The sequence below is a fragment of the Aspergillus chevalieri genome, chromosome 7, assembly GCF_016861735.1.
Source record: "Aspergillus chevalieri M1 DNA, chromosome 7, nearly complete sequence".
Taxonomy (NCBI): domain Eukaryota; kingdom Fungi; phylum Ascomycota; class Eurotiomycetes; order Eurotiales; family Aspergillaceae; genus Aspergillus; species Aspergillus chevalieri.
The window spans coordinates 2,381,462-2,398,608 of record NC_057368.1 but is presented as its reverse complement, the minus strand read 5'-3'; the positions used below and the strand labels follow the sequence as shown (position 1 = coordinate 2,398,608).

At 50.8% G+C, this 17,147-nt stretch overlaps 8 protein-coding genes across 8 annotated transcripts; 5 read left to right on the top strand and 3 right to left on the bottom strand.

Moving 5' to 3' along the window:
- Window positions 1-352: 352 nt before the first annotated feature.
- rcf1 (respiratory supercomplex assembly factor RCF1) lies at window positions 353-1,067 on the top strand (the record flags this gene model as incomplete). The annotated part of the gene is made up of 3 exons (XM_043283180.1): window positions 353-393; window positions 467-537; window positions 631-1,067. 3 exons carry the CDS (start codon window positions 353-355, stop codon window positions 1,065-1,067), a joined length of 549 nt encoding a protein of 182 aa, XP_043140486.1.
- A 260-nt stretch (window positions 1,068-1,327) lies between these two features.
- On the top strand, window positions 1,328-1,605 carry ACHE_70806A (uncharacterized protein; the record flags this gene model as incomplete). Its single annotated transcript, XM_043283179.1, has 2 exons — window positions 1,328-1,373; window positions 1,424-1,605. The coding sequence occupies 2 exons, from the start codon at window positions 1,328-1,330 to the stop codon at window positions 1,603-1,605; spliced, it is 228 nt and encodes a 75-aa protein (XP_043140485.1).
- A 258-nt stretch (window positions 1,606-1,863) lies between these two features.
- Window positions 1,864-2,438, bottom strand: ACHE_70805S (LYR motif-containing protein 2; the record flags this gene model as incomplete). The annotated part of the gene is made up of 5 exons (XM_043283178.1): window positions 1,864-1,920; window positions 1,979-2,002; window positions 2,056-2,138; window positions 2,197-2,254; window positions 2,355-2,438. The coding sequence occupies 5 exons, from the start codon at window positions 2,436-2,438 to the stop codon at window positions 1,864-1,866; spliced, it is 306 nt and encodes a 101-aa protein (XP_043140484.1).
- A 1,630-nt stretch (window positions 2,439-4,068) lies between these two features.
- Window positions 4,069-6,705, top strand: MEF1 (elongation factor G; the record flags this gene model as incomplete). The annotated part of the gene is made up of 4 exons (XM_043283177.1): window positions 4,069-4,283; window positions 4,366-4,477; window positions 4,544-6,573; window positions 6,651-6,705. The coding sequence occupies 4 exons, from the start codon at window positions 4,069-4,071 to the stop codon at window positions 6,703-6,705; spliced, it is 2,412 nt and encodes an 803-aa protein (XP_043140483.1).
- A 388-nt stretch (window positions 6,706-7,093) lies between these two features.
- ACHE_70803S (alpha/beta hydrolase) lies at window positions 7,094-8,584 on the bottom strand (the record flags this gene model as incomplete). Its single annotated transcript, XM_043283176.1, has 5 exons — window positions 7,094-7,158; window positions 7,217-8,020; window positions 8,082-8,282; window positions 8,345-8,418; window positions 8,478-8,584. The coding sequence occupies 5 exons, from the start codon at window positions 8,582-8,584 to the stop codon at window positions 7,094-7,096; spliced, it is 1,251 nt and encodes a 416-aa protein (XP_043140482.1).
- A 360-nt stretch (window positions 8,585-8,944) lies between these two features.
- On the top strand, window positions 8,945-11,385 carry ACHE_70802A (uncharacterized protein; the record flags this gene model as incomplete). The annotated part of the gene is made up of 2 exons (XM_043283175.1): window positions 8,945-9,210; window positions 9,276-11,385. 2 exons carry the CDS (start codon window positions 8,945-8,947, stop codon window positions 11,383-11,385), a joined length of 2,376 nt encoding a protein of 791 aa, XP_043140481.1.
- A 2,553-nt stretch (window positions 11,386-13,938) lies between these two features.
- Window positions 13,939-15,064, top strand: ramB (bifunctional protein farnesyltransferase/protein geranylgeranyltransferase; the record flags this gene model as incomplete). The annotated part of the gene is made up of 3 exons (XM_043283173.1): window positions 13,939-14,168; window positions 14,221-14,325; window positions 14,398-15,064. 3 exons carry the CDS (start codon window positions 13,939-13,941, stop codon window positions 15,062-15,064), a joined length of 1,002 nt encoding a protein of 333 aa, XP_043140480.1.
- Window positions 15,065-15,289: 225 nt separating this feature from the next.
- On the bottom strand, window positions 15,290-16,600 carry ACHE_70800S (putative L-serine dehydratase; the record flags this gene model as incomplete). The annotated part of the gene is made up of 1 exon (XM_043283172.1): window positions 15,290-16,600. The coding sequence occupies one exon, from the start codon at window positions 16,598-16,600 to the stop codon at window positions 15,290-15,292; it is 1,311 nt and encodes a 436-aa protein (XP_043140479.1).
- Between the last annotated feature and the right edge of the window lie 547 nt (window positions 16,601-17,147).

Genomic DNA, 17,147 nt, shown 5'->3' with positions numbered 1-17,147 from the left:
TGGCCGGATTGTTACTAGATACCGGGAACAACCGTTATTTACCGTTCTGTTCTGTAATACGCGTAACACAAAATATCGCTTGGCATCAACTCGCCTTTTCCGACGTCATGTTCCGCATCAACTGATACTACAAAAGCCCATTATTCTCTTCAGAAACGTTAAACGGTCTCGATAGAACGGAATTGGATGAAGGCAGCCGATTCTGCGTGTCCCGCTACCGGTACAGACTCCGATCCAACTCCGCGCGCTACTCGGAGTTCCGCCTGCGATTGATCCGGAACGCCGTACCTCGATCAGTCTTAATCAAATCTGGTTTCTCTACCTAGTCATATACTACTATATCGTCGATAAAATGAGCAGCGAACCTCTTCCCTCGTCTTTCGACGACCATCCGTACGTGCCGAACACCTGCATAACCGCCCTCCGTTACGAGCGCAGGGAGAGCTAACAGAGGCGAACGATCCAGTGATTTCAAGGAGGAATCGTCTCTTCAAAAATTCACCAGAAGACTCAAAGAGGAGCCCTTGATCCCGCTGGGTAAGTCCAGTTCTACCCCCGTGCCTCCGAAAACTACAAACGTTGGACGGTGGGTAGTCGAATCGAGTCTAACCCAACTATCCTAACGCCCAGGATGCGCCGCAACATGCTACGCCCTATACCGCGCCTACCGCTCCATGAAAGCCGGCGACTCGGTTGAGATGAACCGGATGTTCCGCGCCCGTATCTACGCCCAAGGATTCACCCTCGTCGCCATCGTCGCCGGAGGCATGTATTTCAAGACGGAACGGCAGCAGCGCCGCGAATTCGAGAAAGCACTCGAGGCACGGAGGTCCCAGGAAAAGCGCGATGCGTGGCTACGGGAGTTGGAGATCCGTGATAAGGAAGATCGGGATTGGAGGGAGCGACATGCTGCTATGGAGGCGGCTGCTAAGGAAGCGGAACGGAAGGGGGCTGCTAAGGCGACGCTTGAGCAGGATACGGCTCGGTCTTCTCTGGAGCCTGGTGATGAAAAGAGAACACTTGGGGTATTAGATGCTGTGCGGGATATGGTATCGAGGCGGGGGTAAGGTTGAGTTGGAATGACTATTAGGTGAATTGATATGTCGGAGGATTTGTTTGCTTATTTATATCATTGTACATACGTATCGGGCCTTCTAGAGCATTGATTCCCTTCTCTTTATGAGGATTGCCTTTACTCCGTAGACAGGTGTACCCCATGACGTATGATGTTGTAACGGTCCTTGGTCGACTATATAAGCCAAATTCAGTGGAGGACGACACCTTCACTATATTTCTATTCAAAGCATACTCAATTTATCAGCTGAAAATGTCTGAATTTACCGCCGATATAACCCGCAAGGAACCATCAACAAGTGAGTTCTGACCCCATCCAACAGAAATCACAACCTAACTCAATATGCAGAGACTCTCTTGGATCAAGCCCGAGAGAGACCCGACAATGTCAGAGAAGAACTTTCAGATGCAGATCCGCAAAATACGACAGGAGTTGCAGCCGATAGAAGCAGGGCGCCGGTTGACCAGGATCTAGAGAAGGGTAGCGTACAGAGGACACAGGTGGATAGGAGCAGCTCGTTGAAATCGTGAGTTCGATGATGCATTCCTATCATTTTTCATGGTAAAGAAGAAGGCTAACTGGTATGTGGTTTGCCTAGAATCGAAAGAAGAGCGAATTACTCCGGGATACACTAGCAATCGCAGTGCAAAGTGGCGGCAACTAGAGATTACGATGGCTTTGCGAATCCCGTTCATATAGGTACATATATACATGCTTTGGCAGGGTATTTATGGTATTCATGCCATCTTTGATGGTCTGTAATGTGCGTGAGGGTATAATCTTCTATATCAACCCACCAGTTCATCGATATACCGTCTCATGGTCTGGAATTCCGACTTGCCAGTCTGCCAAATGTCAGATATCAGATAATGCCAGAAAGAAAGCAAAAGAATTTATTCTTACCGAATGTAAATACCGTATATGTTGCTATTACAATGATTTAGCTTAGTGTCTAAGTTCACGCAGGACTATCGACTCACCAAGTCGGTCACATTGCGGTGGCGCTCAAACTCCTCGCGAGCATAGTTTCGTAACTCAACCTTCGTCGGCGAGTTGGGAATCTCTTCAATTACTGATCAGCTTGATCCATCCCCATCCAGAGTTGAGGCGAAAAAGCTCACTGTTCAGAGCTCTGACAATTTCTCTCCATAGGCCGAGAACTCGTTGTCTTTGGATGAACTGAGATGCCACTATTAGCGACAATTTTCGAGAATCCATAACAGTGAATATAGTAAAGCAAAGCAATACTCGCTTATCTAGTCATATGCCAACAACTCACATGGTCGAAGCTAACGGCCGGCTTCCTCAACTTTGACGGTTGGTCGCGGGCAATGGCCGCAAGCAGTCTCAGTGATGACCGCATCTGCTCGGAGGCATGCCAGGAGGCGCTCTGCGCTTGATATGAAAGAAAACGTGAATACTCACGGGGAACCCTGCTGTTGTTGAAATGGGCGGACCAGTAGTATTCCTGGGTGACGTGACGACCGATTGCCGTATCTGGTATAGTCTGCCTAGTCGCTATGATTTTCACGTGACTTTCGAGGCACCTCTTGACTTTTAACTTTCTTCAACAACTGTGCCCAACTACTGATATTAGAAGACAGCCTTTACGATGGCTCTACTACTAACGTCAAAACCCGCTTCTTTGTCATCTCAGACACACACGGTATTGAATTTCCCAACAGTGTATCTTCAGCCTGCGGATGTGGCCATACATTGCGGCGATCTCACTACGGAATCCAAGCTCGATGAATTCGAGAGCGCTATTCGACTGCTTGAAAGGATTGATGCTTCTTTTGAGTTAGCTATTTCCGTAAATCACGATTTTTCTCTAGATATGCCTATATTCAAGAAGAAGGTTGCAGAAGCAAGTACACTACTGGATCCAGAATTAGTCCGGAAAGTATACGGCGATTATAAAGAATACAGGAGCATGTTTGACAATATCGGAGTGATCTTGCCGGACGAAGGAACCAACCAGTTTACTCTGCAGAATGGCGCATCACTAACCGTCTACGCCAGCTCATACACCCCTTCCTTTGGAGATTGGGGTTTCCAGTATCATCCCGAGCAAGGCCATGAGTTTGCGATCCCAAGCAACGTTGATGTGGCCATCACATGGACCGCCTAAAGGCATCATGGATTACGCTAATTATCAACATGCAGGTAGTTCGGATCTATTTGAGCTATTGCTCGGGCCAGACCGCGCATGCACTGCTTTGGTCACATCCACGAGCGGTGGGGAGCAAAGCTCGTCGCGTGGACATGAACGGTTAGTGAGAAGCCTTCCCACATGACGGACATTGACAACGGGAACTCGTCTATGGTCCAAAGACTTTCCATCGTTCGGGAGAACGCCCACGACACAAACTATCAAACTAGCCACTGCAGCGACGACTCGCATCCTTTTCAGCACGGTGCCCATACACTCTTCGTTAATGCTGCCATGGAGGGTACTATTGACGAGTATCTGGTACAGCCGCCGTGTTTAACTGACCTTTGGGCTTCCGAGGGCTGGTTAAGCTCGGATTTGATCTCATCTATTCATTTACTGTTAATTGAATTTTAGCTTCCGTATTGGCAGACAGCTGTCAGACACATCAAATGAGCAAAATAAAAACGAGAACATCCTTCGGCTACAGTGGACAAATTTAGTATGATATCGGAACTGGCGTAGATCCAACACAATGCCAGTAATTCAACCAATGTCAGCACAGTTATTCAACGTCCTCTCAAATAATTTCTTCAATTGCACAAGAGGTTGCTCTATAACTCCATTTCAACTGCTCGAACGCTGAACTGAATGTCCAGTCGGCGTTAAGGAATATCTGATAGTAAGCCATTGGCCAATGATATAGCTTACACGTGACCTGTACCTGTCTCTCCAAATTTTTTCTCTCCGCAAAGAAATCGAATCGCTACGGGGAAAAGGAATTGCAAGGAAAGAAAGCCTCAACTTTCTTTTACTGCGTGTGGGCGGACGACAGACAGCCATGAGATCCCCAGCTCTTGCACGGTTGCAATACCGTGCCGTTTCTGGCCTGACCAGATCGTCTGCTCGACTCCAGTCTCAGCAGTTCCTCACTAAACGATGCGCCTCGTCGACGGCCGCCCTCCGGAACCCCATTGTTGCTGGCCCGGCTTATCAGACTGTCTGCAACTCACAATGGCAGCAGAGGAGACATGCGTCGGCTACGGCAGCTGCAGTGTGAGTGTCTTGTTCTCTTCTTCTTCTTTTTTTTTTTTTTAAGTACTGTGAATGGTTTTGACAATTGGTTATTGTTTGTTAGGCTCGAAGCTGCTGCGTCGAATCCGGAAACCCTCTCGCAAGAAGCCATCATTGATAATCTCGATCCCGTTGAAGCCGCACGACTCTCGAAAGTTCGGAACATTGGTATTGCGGTATGGACATCTATTTTTTCTGAGAATAAGACAGCTCCCCAAGTCTGACAGGGCATTGTGGTTTAGGCACACATCGACTCCGGCAAGACCACCGCAACCGAACGGGTTCTCTTCTACACCGGTCGTATCAAGGCCATTCACGAAGTCCGTGGTCGAGACAGCGTTGGTGCAAAGATGGACTCCATGGATCTCGAACGTGAGAAGGGTATCACCATCCAGTCTGCGGCTACTTTTTGTGACTGGGTGAAGAAGAACAAGGATGGCGAGGACGAGAAGTACCACATTAACTTGATTGACACTCCCGGACACATTGACTTCACGATTGAGGTCGAGAGAGCTCTGCGTGTTCTGGACGGTGCAGTCATGATTCTGTGCGCCGTCTCGGGTGTGCAGTCGCAGACCATCACCGTCGACCGACAGATGAGACGTTACAACGTTCCTCGTATTTCCTTCGTCAACAAGATGGACCGTATGGGTGCCAACCCTTTCAAGGCCATTGATCAGATCAACAACAAGCTCAAGATCCCCGCTGCCGCCGTCCAGGTGCCGATTGGAGCCGAAGACGAGTTCGAAGGCGTTGTGGACCTGGTTCAGATGAAGACGCTCCGCAACGTTGGGGAGAGCGGCGAAGAAATTCACGTGTCCGATGAGATCCCCGAGAAGGTCAAGTCGTTGGCGGAAGAGCGGAGGAAGATGCTCATCGAGACACTCGCGGATGTCGACGACGAAATGGCTGAGCTTTTCCTGGAAGAACAGGAACCCACGCAAGACCAGATTAAGGCTGCTATCCGACGGGCAACCATCTCGCTCAAGTTTACTCCGGTTTTCATGGGATCCGCGCTGGCGAACAAGACTGTGCAACCCATGCTGGACGGTGTCGTCGACTACCTCCCGAACCCATCCGAGGTGCAGAACACTGCTCTTGACAAGAAGCGTAACGAGGCTTCCGTGAAGCTTGTTCCTTACAACTCATTGCCTTTCGTTGGTTTGGCGTTCAAGCTCGAAGAGAGCAACTTTGGACAGCTGACCTATATCCGGGTGTACCAAGGTACCCTGCGGAAGGGAGCCAACGTCTTCAACGCCCGTAACGACAAAAAGGTCAAGGTGCCCCGTATTGTGCGTATGCACTCCAATGAAATGGAGGAAGTCCAGGAGATTGGTGCCGGTGAAATCTGTGCAGTCTTCGGCGTTGACTGTGCTTCCGGTGACACTTTCACTGACGGACAGCTGGGCTACAGCATGTCATCCATGTTCGTTCCCGAGCCTGTCATTTCGCTCTCTATCAAACCCAAGAACAACAAGGACGCAGCCAACTTCTCCAAGGCCATGGCTCGTTTCCAGAGAGAAGACCCTACCTTCCGTGTGACCTACGACACCGAGAGCGAACAGACCCTCATCTCGGGAATGGGTGAACTGCACCTGGACATCTACATTGAGCGTATGCGCCGTGAATACCGCGTCGACTGCGAGACTGGCCCGCCGCAGGTCGCCTACCGTGAGACCATCGGTCGCCGTGTCGAGTTCGATCACCTGCTCAAGAAGCAGTCGGGAGGTCCCGGAGACTACGCCCGTGTTGTCGGCTGGATGGAGCCAACCGGCAAGCTGGAAGACAACCACTTCGAAGAGCAGATTGTTGGAGGTAGCATTTCAGAGAAGTTCCTGTTCGCATGTGAAAAGGGATTCCACCTTGCTTGCGACAAGGGCCCGCTCATCGGCCACAAGGTGCTGGGCACCAAGATGGTCATCAATGACGGTGCCACTCACATGACTGACTCGTCTGAAATGTCTTTCAAGAACGCCACGCAGCAGGCCTTCCGTAAGGCGTTCCAGGAGAGTGGTCCTGCCGTCCTGGAGCCCCTGATGAAGACGGTCGTTACGGCTCCCGCTGAGTTCCAGGGTGACGTTATCTCGCTTCTGAACAAGCGCAATGCCACCATCAACGACAGTGAAGTCGGTGTTGATGAGTTCACCGTGTACGCCGACTGCAGTCTGAATGGTATGTTCGGCTTCAGTTCCCACCTGCGTGCCGCCACCCAGGGTAAGGGTGAATACACCATGGAGTTCAGCCACTACGAGAAGGCTCCTGGACAATTACAGTACGTTCCTCTCCTTAGCCCCCCCCTCCCTTTTCAATTACCCCCAATTACTAACGCAAACTCTTCTTCACGCGCAGGAAAGAACTCATCGACAAGTACCTCAAGGCCCAGGCCGACAGACACAAGAAATAAGTCCTTAAACCCTGACAAGAATCACAAATCTCCTCCCGCCCAGTTATATATCCCTCATCCGCGAACCCTCTCTTTCCCTTCTCCGACATGTATTATGCCCCTTTGAATCCGATGCTAATATGCCTCCTCACACTCTCCTATTCTGATTGACTGATGACCTGAGATATGTAGAATAGAACGGTACATGGAAAATACGTTATTTGTTGTTCATTGTAATTAGAAAATTCAGCTGTTTTGGAGTTACCATAGCCTGACAAAGTATCTGGTGAATGTACATGTATGCACAGTTGACTTGATTGTCGCGTTGCTATCTGCTATCACATACTAGGCATTGCCTTTATTCTGTCACAATTGGAATAAAGCAGTTATAAACCATCATGCATCGTAATCAATTCTCAAAAGCCCTGAGCACAGCCAAAGACGCAACAGAGAAAGTCGCAACACGGTTATGACCTGGTCAAATCGAGTCAGTCTCGCTCAATCACCATAACAAAAGACGGATAATACATACCTCCATACCCCACACGTTCCCAACGAACCTTCTTGACAACAGACGAATCCTTAGCCGACCTATTCTCCCAAATCTTAACCTCACCCGGCCCATTCTTCTGCTTCTTTTCATAAACTAAACGACCAACAACATCCGGCCGGTCCTCGCCTGTCGCAGCCACCCAAACACGACGGCCCTCGTACCACGGGATCTCAACATCATCCCGGGCATGCACGATAGCCAGGTCCAGATTCTTACTAACGTAGCCGGTGTCAGAGTCGTTTTGGGCTGTCGGTCCAATACCCGCCAGACGGGCCACGCGTGCCGCGGTATCCCAGCGGTCGAGGATATGGCTTACAGCCCACTTCTGCACGCGAGGGTAGCCTCTGAGCGGAGAGAGCATGGGCGGTGTTATGCCCTTTAGACTGTAAGACTCAACCACACTAGCGACGTTGCTGAACGACGCGAGCAGGATTACGCCGGCAAATGGCTCCGGGTTCTTGATGGCAGGCTGGATGGCGGTTGGGTCTGAGGATCCAAAGGCCCAGCGCTCGGCCACTGCGGCGCTGACTGCTGTTCCGAGGCTTTGGCCGACGAGGACGATACGGGATGGGGGGATGTTCAAGGGGGCGGAGGTGAGGAAGTTGATGAGTGACATGCCGTCTGTGATTAGGCCTTCTTCTGTGGGAGAGCCGGTGGACATGCCGAATCCGCGGTAGTCGATGGCGAAGACGTGGACGGGGTCGGAGGGGTTGGAGAGACCTAAGAGCATTCGGTAGATTTCTGGTCTTTGGGCAGATGCTAGGTGGGCTGCGTTGCCGTGGACTGCATACACTTAGCTTCTATACAAGTGCCAAATCAGGATAGATCAGTAGGCAGTACTTACAACTCACGACTACTCTAGCCTTCGGGTCATTGGCAAGCAGCTTAAACGCGGATGTCTTGGTGTAGTCCTCAGCCGGGCCAGAAGGCTCATTTGCAGCCAGTTCTTCTTCATGCTCATGGCACAGATGCAGCGGAAGAAGATGCCAACCATAAAGCGTCTCGTTGTCTGGAGTTTTCAGATGGAAAGGCTGAACCTGTGTCTCTGTTCGAGCATCAATAACTGCCTCACACTGTCAGTCAAACTCCATTGACCTGGAGGCATACTCAGAAATCCAAAGGGCTCGACGTCGTTGACATCCTGCCAGAGCGTCGGATTGATCTTATTCGCGTACAGCACACTGGGATGGTCCCGGTTATCAGAATGGAATCCATCCAGGGTACAAGGGATACCACCTACAATCGTTGGACCGTGGGATAGGTCATGGAGATGATGAAGCATACATAAAACAGGCCTGCAGCAGCCAGTGTCCAGTATGCTCTTTTGAAGACGGGCAGCAGTTCCATGCTGACGATATATATCCTGCGTATAGTCAGCTTCATTTCCTGTCTAGCGAGAGCCAGAGGATGTACTTGCCAATATCTACAAGCCCATAAAAGCACCAAAATTATTCAGAAACACCGTTAAATGTCCAATTGCTTGTACTTGTAATCTTTGCGACGGTTGTAGTAGTGGTGATAATAGTAACGGTGGATAGTAGCGGTGGTGAACTTCTATCGCTATCTCCGCCCGCCGATACTTTTCTTCTTCAACCTCTCTGCTGCTTTTCCTGTTTGCCAACTCGCCTCGCCATCCTCTTCTCCACGCTTTCGGGATGGTTTCATTTTTCCTTTACATCTGATAAAAGTCCGTCTTTTTTAATCGCCATGGCCGAAAAGCGCAAACTCCCGGCACGCGAACGTCGCGAACCCGCCGCGAAAAGACGAGCCTCTGAAGCCACGCCCCAACAGATCCCCCAAACACAGTCATCGAGCAAGAAAAAGACTTCAACTCCCCCGCCGCCTCCAGAACCCGCAGTTGTCGCGACCCCGTTGCCGATCAAGATCAAGGATGGAGAGGGCCTGCCCACCGTCCCCACGCCGCAGCAAGTCGCGTCGCTTTCGGACAAGGACTATCAGTCGATTGCAGAGAGGTATTGACTTGTTGCATCTGAATTACCATACTTGGTTGGGAAGCTTACAAGTTTTGTTTCTATAGTGCGGTGCTTCTCGCGTCCCTCGAACGGTCGAAGAAAAAATGGCTGAGCGACGGCATCCTGGTGCGATACTGGACAAAACCGAAAAAGACCAAACGAGAGCAAATCGAAGGCAAGAACCCTCCCAAGGAGTCCATGTCGAAGGTCGGGCCCTGCCATATCATGGTTGGACCGCATCTTTTTGATTGCATGCTCTACACCGTTAAGGACCCCAATGCGCCGCCTCCCATTCAGTATACACCTCCCCAGCGGCCGATGGTTCACTACGGACATCCCAACAACTTCCAGCAATATCATCCTTATCCTCCTCCACCTCCTCCGCAGCATCCATTACCACCGCAGCAATATCACCCTCAAACCATCCCTCCGGGCCCTCCTCCGCCAGGGTATCAACCAAGGGGCCAGCCTATGCGTCCGCCTTCGCAGCAGGGTCGTGCTCCTGGTCAAATGTCCCCTCCTGCTCATGCTCCGCCTCCGGGCCCGCAGCAGCGTCCGTCGCCTTCACAGCCTGCACAACCGCAACCTGCGAAGCCTAGTCCGGACCCCGTTATTCAGATGCTTGCGACCCGAGCAGCTTCAGATCCAGAGTTGAAGGCCCTGATGAGAGTGGTGGCATCGACAGAGGCGACGCAGGAACAACTTCGGGCATTCCAGGCCCATATCGACGAGCTCAATGCGATCATCAGAGCCAGGGAACAGCGGCAACAACAGCGGCAGCAGCAACAAGCTACGCCTACTCGAAGTTATACTGGTCCTAGTCCTAGTCCCGCTCCTCCTGTTCAATCTCAACCACCTCCGCCTCCGCAACAATCTCCTCCAGCACAGCAGACTCCTCAACCGAAAACCCAGTCAATGCAACCGGTGGAAGTACAGATTCCGCGGCATTCACCTTCTGGTAACCCTCCACCGCAGACCCCTAACCAGCAATCAGCGAGTCAACCAGAGACTCCCGCTCCCCAGACTCAAGTCAAACAGGAGTCGGGCGCCGCCACACCAACCCAACCAACATCTGTGCATGTACCACCGCCAGGACCGAATCCTGGCGTTGCACCAAGCGCACCACCTGTTCATCCAAACTCTAAACAACCGAGCCCTGCAGTCCGTCCGATGCCGCAGCCCCCTCCCCCGCAAGCAGCAGGACCACGCCCAGGTGCTCCATACCCGCCCTACCAACAACCTCCGTACCAAGGCCAGCCTCCAATCCACTCCCGTCCGCCGCAGTATGGGTCACCCGCTACTTACTACCGACAAGCACCACCGCCCCCTCCGCCAAGGTTGAACTATAAGTCGGTGGTATTTGAATTTACATCACCATTGACTCCGTACGGAAGCAGTACTTCCGGCCACGCGGGATCTGGAGATCGCTACCTCTTCCCTGAATATACGATATTGGACTGGTTGCCAGGAGGGAATACAGTGCTTGCTTCATTTCTGGTTGTCAGAAAGGTCGACCCGAATACCCCGTTCCCTCTAGAAACCGCAACAGAAATAGCCAATTCACGAGCAAAAGGAAAATCAACCAAATCGAAGAAGTCCGACAAAAAGAAAAAGGGTGACGACAAGGGCAAGGAAGAACCAAAACCCAACCCAGACCCATCATCAACAGCCCCCGACTCCAAACCCACCACAGAAGATAAATCCACCGAAGCACAAGACAGAAAAGACCAACCCACCACAACCGACTCCAACAACCCGGACCCGACACCAAAACCAGAAGACAAAAAAGAACCCATCCTAAAAGAATACTACCAACCCGTAACCTTCCGCATCACCAGCCCAAATCCCAAAGTCCTCGAACCCCTAGCCCGCGTCGTCAAGCCCGCCGACGAAGTCCGCAAGTACATGAATGAGATCATGGACCGAGCGGAACGTGCACCGGATGGGTTTTTGGCTATACGGCTGCCGAGGGAGGGGAGTCAGCATGAGACTGTATATGCGCATGAGGGGGAGAAAGGAACTCCGGTTGTTTCTGGGTCGAGGAAATCTTCGAGGGGAAGAAATGTGGTTGTGGAGCAGGAGGATGCTGTGGATACGGAGAATGAAGGTGTCGAGGAGGAAGAGGAGGAAGAGTTGAAGGATTATTACGGGCCGCCTACTGGATTGAGTTTATAGTAGTTGTATGCGTGAAGGAACTTGCTAGGCGCAGAAACAACCTAAATGCAATCCCTTGGAAGTCCCGAAGCCCAAAATTAACATTCGTAGTCAGGCTATCATATGATTTTTGCAAATCTCACCGTGCAAGAAGCCAGTCGAAACCATCTAGTATCCTCGTCAGACAGTTATTCATACATGCTGATTTTCAGGTGACCCTTGTCAAAGGGAAGGCAAGCCCCTTCAGCGTCTTATAATTTTCTTCATTGGCAGCTTGCTGTTCTTTGAGATGACTGCCTTCTTGTGACATTAGGTGTCTTCGTATGCCTTCGAGAAAGCCCTCAACGGCATTTAAGACCCTGATATTGGACCTATGGTCCCGGGTCGCTAGTTCCAAAATCCTCTCGGTGGACTCCGCTCATTGAGCATGATTGCAGGAACCCTCCATAGTAACCTTGCTGTCGACTCGTTTCGCGTCCATATGAGTCGAACAGAGCCTGCAGCCCATTTTTGTCAATGGTTCTTGCTCATGGTCCGTGTCCAATATCCTCATGGATGTTCATACAAAGGGAAATCTTGCAAAAGGAGTGGTTTTTTTTTTTTTTTTTTGAAATTCTCAAACAAGGTGAGTAGCTAATGGCGAGTATCTAACGGATGTATAGATAATCAATCTAAGTTCGTTCAGTAGGCCCGCCAGAGCCTATAGCCACTAGGCCACTATGTTAGTCTTCTCTATGTTGAATTCTAGTGTCTGGAAACCTGCCTGAACAGGGTCGAGGGATTCTCTCCCAATCGATGGAAAAGGGGCGCAGTGTCTCTAGCTTGGTTGGATATGGGGATAGCAATTCTATCGGATTGTCGAGTCCTGTTGGTACAACCTGACTCCAGAGCGTATCTTTGTCTCAAGTAGTACCATCATGAATGGTGTTTCCATCAGAATGCTTTTTGCCGGCCTCTTGATACCCGGGCATATGCTCGCACGATAGCTTTGCCAATAAGGAGCAAAAATGCTAGTCATATATGGCAACATCCTCGAGGTTAGCTAGTGGTGGCGTCCTTGAGCTCGCTGCGGGTATTGCACCTCATACCCCCCACGATTAGCGGGTATCAGGGCGGCAATAGCAAGGAGTGTAGGTGGTTGACGGAGAGGCGTAGGGCCGCGGTACGGCGGAGTATATTCACACCAATTAGTGTCATATCGTATAGAGTGCCGGCTATAACCTTTGCGTGTATAAATTTAATAATAGAAGGATTGATACAACATACCATGTATGGTAGCTCGCTATTTCATCTAGTAAATGCCTGCTTCAACAACCCATTTCGATGGGTCGATGACCGGCGAAGATTGTTTTGTGGTTCGCGACATCAACTTGATGCTCGGGTGCGAAAATCAATTGGTGCATTCTATGAGGTGGTGATAGCGCCGATGGAGTTATCACTAAAGACCTTGTATCCACCGTGCGTCCTCCAATTGGTGACTGTCAGATGCACTCAAGGCTGTCTGCCTTGATGTAGCTCACATAGGTGTGGACGGAGTTATCTTTAGGATAATGTTGGTAAATTTGTTGGCAGAGCCGTCTACAATGGTTAATGATTATTTTGTAATCCCCAGCCTCGCGGAGTATCGATGTCTGCTTCACGTATACTGCTTTATGCGTGGAAGCCACCGTCCCTGTGGATTGTATGACAAAACCTATGACCATAGGTGTATAGCGAAGCTTTGGATATCTCGGGAGAAAAAGAGCCGGGCTCGAAACGATCTCGACCTCAACGTTAAATTTTCTAGCTCGGAGCTGACATAAACAGGAGATGTAAGGTGGCTTCGTTAATGTGGTATAAGACTTTCCAATTCCAATCTTGCTAAGAAAAAGTGCGTCTGCAGTCGTCGAGAGTTTGCCCAGACAAGCATAAGTGTCTCGTCTCAGAAAAGTCCTGTACTGTAGTCCGTATAGATTATAGAAACGTGTATAATTATCTGTGCACTGGCTCTGCAATCAGGAAAATTCCTGATTGGAAATAATTGCCAGCACTGATGGGACTCGAGTGAGCTCCTGTGCTTGGACATGAGGCTAATCTCAGGTTAAGAGTCAGCCGTCAATTGCTCATTGTTTGGGTATAGCAAGACAGCCATAGTCAAGCAGAGAACTGCCAGAGTCCTTTCTCATTGGGTTAGTTCTAGGTGAAGCAGTCATGTATGAAATGGAGAGAAAGAGTAGTTTTGTCGTTGATATTGTTCTCGGCCATTGTCTCTGCCTCAGGCGGTGACATGCCCCACACGTGCACCTCAACGGCCGTTTATTTCATCTTCGCTCATTCACTTCTTCAACGTCGCCGTTTCTCTTAATTTACAATTTCTACTGGAAGCAACAGGTATTTGGGACCATCTCTGCCGCTATTGAATCAATCATCTACGGTGCATCGCCCAGGCGCACAGTGTTTGATCCGCATCAAGACTCCGCGACAACGGTTGCTTAACTTTCAACAACCACCTAGGACTCTTGAATTGGATATCTACAAACACTTTAGCTTGAATCTCTCGCATATCAATATCACATATCTACAATCCTCTCTACAATGGCGGGCAGATACTCCTCAGACCCTGAATGGGCAAACATCCAGCCCATTCCCTTAAATGACGGCTCGGACTCGGGGGCTCTCCCTCTGGCGACCATTGCCTACGCGACTGACTATCTGGAGGCCATGTCTTATCTGCGTGCGGTAATGGCTGCCAACGAGATGTCGGAGCGGGCGTTGAAGTTGACGGAGGATATCATCTCGCTGAACCCGGCGCATTATACAGTATGGTATGTTTATTTCGTGTCCCGTTAAATTCGTTGTTACTGACTACGTTGACAGGATATATCGGGCAAAGATCCTATTCGCCCTGGAGAAAGATCTGCTCGAGGAACTTGAGTGGTTGAACGGCGTGTCCTTGACATACCTAAAGAACTACCAGATTTGGTATGTTCAATTGATCTTCCCTCATATCAAAAAACACCAACTATATCACTCGAATACTAACACCGGACACAGGCACCACCGCCAAGTCCTCATGTCTAGCACAGCACACTTCCCCACCCTTCCGCAAAAAGAACCCGCCTTCCTAATGGAGATGTTCGCCCAAGATTCCAAAAACTACCACGTCTGGACCTACCGCCACTGGCTTGTCCGCCACTTCAAGCTCTGGGACCACCCGGTTGAACTCGCAGACGTCGAGTCCCTCATCGACGCTGACGTCCGCAACAACTCCGCCTGGAACCACCGCTTCATGCTGCGCTTCGGGCCCCGCGATGACCAGCCCGCGGCGGGAATGTCGAATGGCGATGCGCCGGGCTCGGAGAAAGGAAGGATGGCGGTTGTCGATGAGGATGTTGTGGATGGGGAGTTGGGGTATGCGAAGGCGAAGATTGTGCGGGCGCCGGAGAATCGGAGCCCGTGGGCTTATGCGCGCGGGGTTTTGAGGGCGGCGGATCGGGGGTTGGAGGAATGGAGGGAGTTTGCCGGGAAGTTTGTTGTTGTTAAGGAGGATGGGGAGGTTGTTGTTAAGAGCACGCATGCGCTAGAGTGGCTGGCGGATGTGTATGCGCAGGAGAGTAAGGAGGAAGCGGTTCGAATGCTTACGCTTTTGAAGGAGAAGTACGATCCGATTAGGACGAATTATTGGGATTATCGGATTCAGATGATATCTTCTGCGGCTTGATTTGATTATTGGGGTTGGTTGCATTGCGTTGGTTATTTATCTTGATATCGTTGAATTGGAAGGATTGAAAAAATCTATTCTCTTCTTTAAAAGGACCAACGTGCTGAATCAAACAAAAGGTATCAAAACAAGTATTATGCATCGTGCGCGGTTTTCAAAAACGCCATGCCATGCGCCAACAATGAACCTCAAAAAAAAAAAAAAAAGCAACAAGACACACAAGAATTACTGCTCACCCCATCCCTCTCGCAGCATCTTCCTCCACTCCACAGCTACATCAACAGAAACATTACTCCCACCACAAACAACAATCACGACACGGCTCTCAGAGTTCAAATCCGGCACCAATTGCTTCAGCTTCGACTGCAACAAGCCAGCCTCACCCGATACCGACGACGGCAAAGATCCGGCACTGAAAGAAGAAGATGCGGAGTGGTTGTATTCCTCCGGGTCAGACTCATTCTCGACAGAAGACCGATCATCCCCATACCCCTCGTCAGAAGCAGACCTCTTCCGCTTCTTGCTGATAGCAGCGGCACGCGTTCTGCCAGCATCGCCAACAGCAGCCTCAACACAGACACCGCACGCCAATTCCACAAGCAACCGCTCATCATCAACAAGACGGAGCGAGCCGCGCGCAGCATCTGCATCTGACAAAACGGCGCTGTGCACTTTGAGCCCCGGTGGCGGGGAGAGGGCGTAGTTGAAGGTCTTTTCAGAAACGCGGACGCAGCCGAGGGAGATAGCTTGGGAGGTGATTTTGGAAAGCGAGATGTGTGATTTCTGGGCCATGGCTTGGGCGAGAGAGTCGGTGCCTTGGGTTTCGATGGCGAGGAGGTGAATGTCTTTCTTGGAAACGGGGAGGTGCTTCTTCTGGCGTTCTCGCTCGAGGCCCATGATCAGGCCGTTGAGGAGGCCACCGCCGCCAACACTGCATATAATTGCATCGAGCGGGAGGGGTCTGTCGTGGTAAGATTCCGCAGATGCAGACGTAGGAAGCTGTGTGGCAAGCTCATCGACAATAGTGCTGTTCCCCTGCCAAATCGGCTCATTATCAAACGGATGCAGCGCAATCTTCACCACATCCTCACTCTCCCCCTCCTCAACAACTTTCATCAACACCTCCTTCATAAACTCCCCCGCCTCGGAAATCGTCTCCCCATGCTGCACCACACTAACCGCTCCCGCCGTGCGCAACCGCTCCACCATCATCGGCTTCGTACTCGTCGGCAACACAACCGTGCACGGGTACCCCAGACTCCTGGCTGCGCAGACAGCAGCAAGACCCGCGTTGCCGCCGGACGAGGCGTAGAAGTGCACCGGGCGGCCTGCGTTGGCTGGGTTCTTCAGGTGCGAGAGAATCTGGTTGCCCATGGCGCGGGACTTGAAGGAGCCGCTTGGTTGGACGTTTTCGAGTTTGAGGAAGATGCGGCAGCCTGCTGCGCGGGAGAGAGAGGCGGACTCGACGAGGGGGGTCTGGATCCATGGGGTTTGGAAAATGGGGGTGGTGGCTGCTTCTGGGGCGATGCTTCCCATTTTGCTTGTCGCCCTGTATGGGGAGGATGACTTATAGGCTTGAGGAAAGAGCAAAAGAAGGAAAACCGAAACAGTGTTCCAGAATAGGCAGGATCGATTGTATAGATCGTGTTTGAATCAGGGTTTAAAATTATGGAACAAATACTCGGATTAGATGAAGTGAAAGAAGAAAAATGGCAAAGAACAAGCTCTCACTGTTCTGAATTGTTTTGATGAAATGATTTCAATCCATCTGTACAACCGATTCTGATATACAAATGGCGACTTCCCGATGATAACCCTCACTAGTTTGCCGCGGGGAACTTCCGAGTTTCCCGCCCCGATCCTCTATCAACCCTCGCCATGTCGCCTCCCGAATCCGATTTCCCGTTGAGTAACTTTGAGTAAGAATGCGCAAGATAAGCCATTGGCTGTGACATGCCCACGGGGAACAAAGATCCCATTATCGTTTCGCATAGGGTATGCACTCCGTATGACCTTGGTGGAAGAAGGGTTGACCCAGACAAGTCATACTCCTGGGGGAAAGACAACGCGAATCCCTTACGTT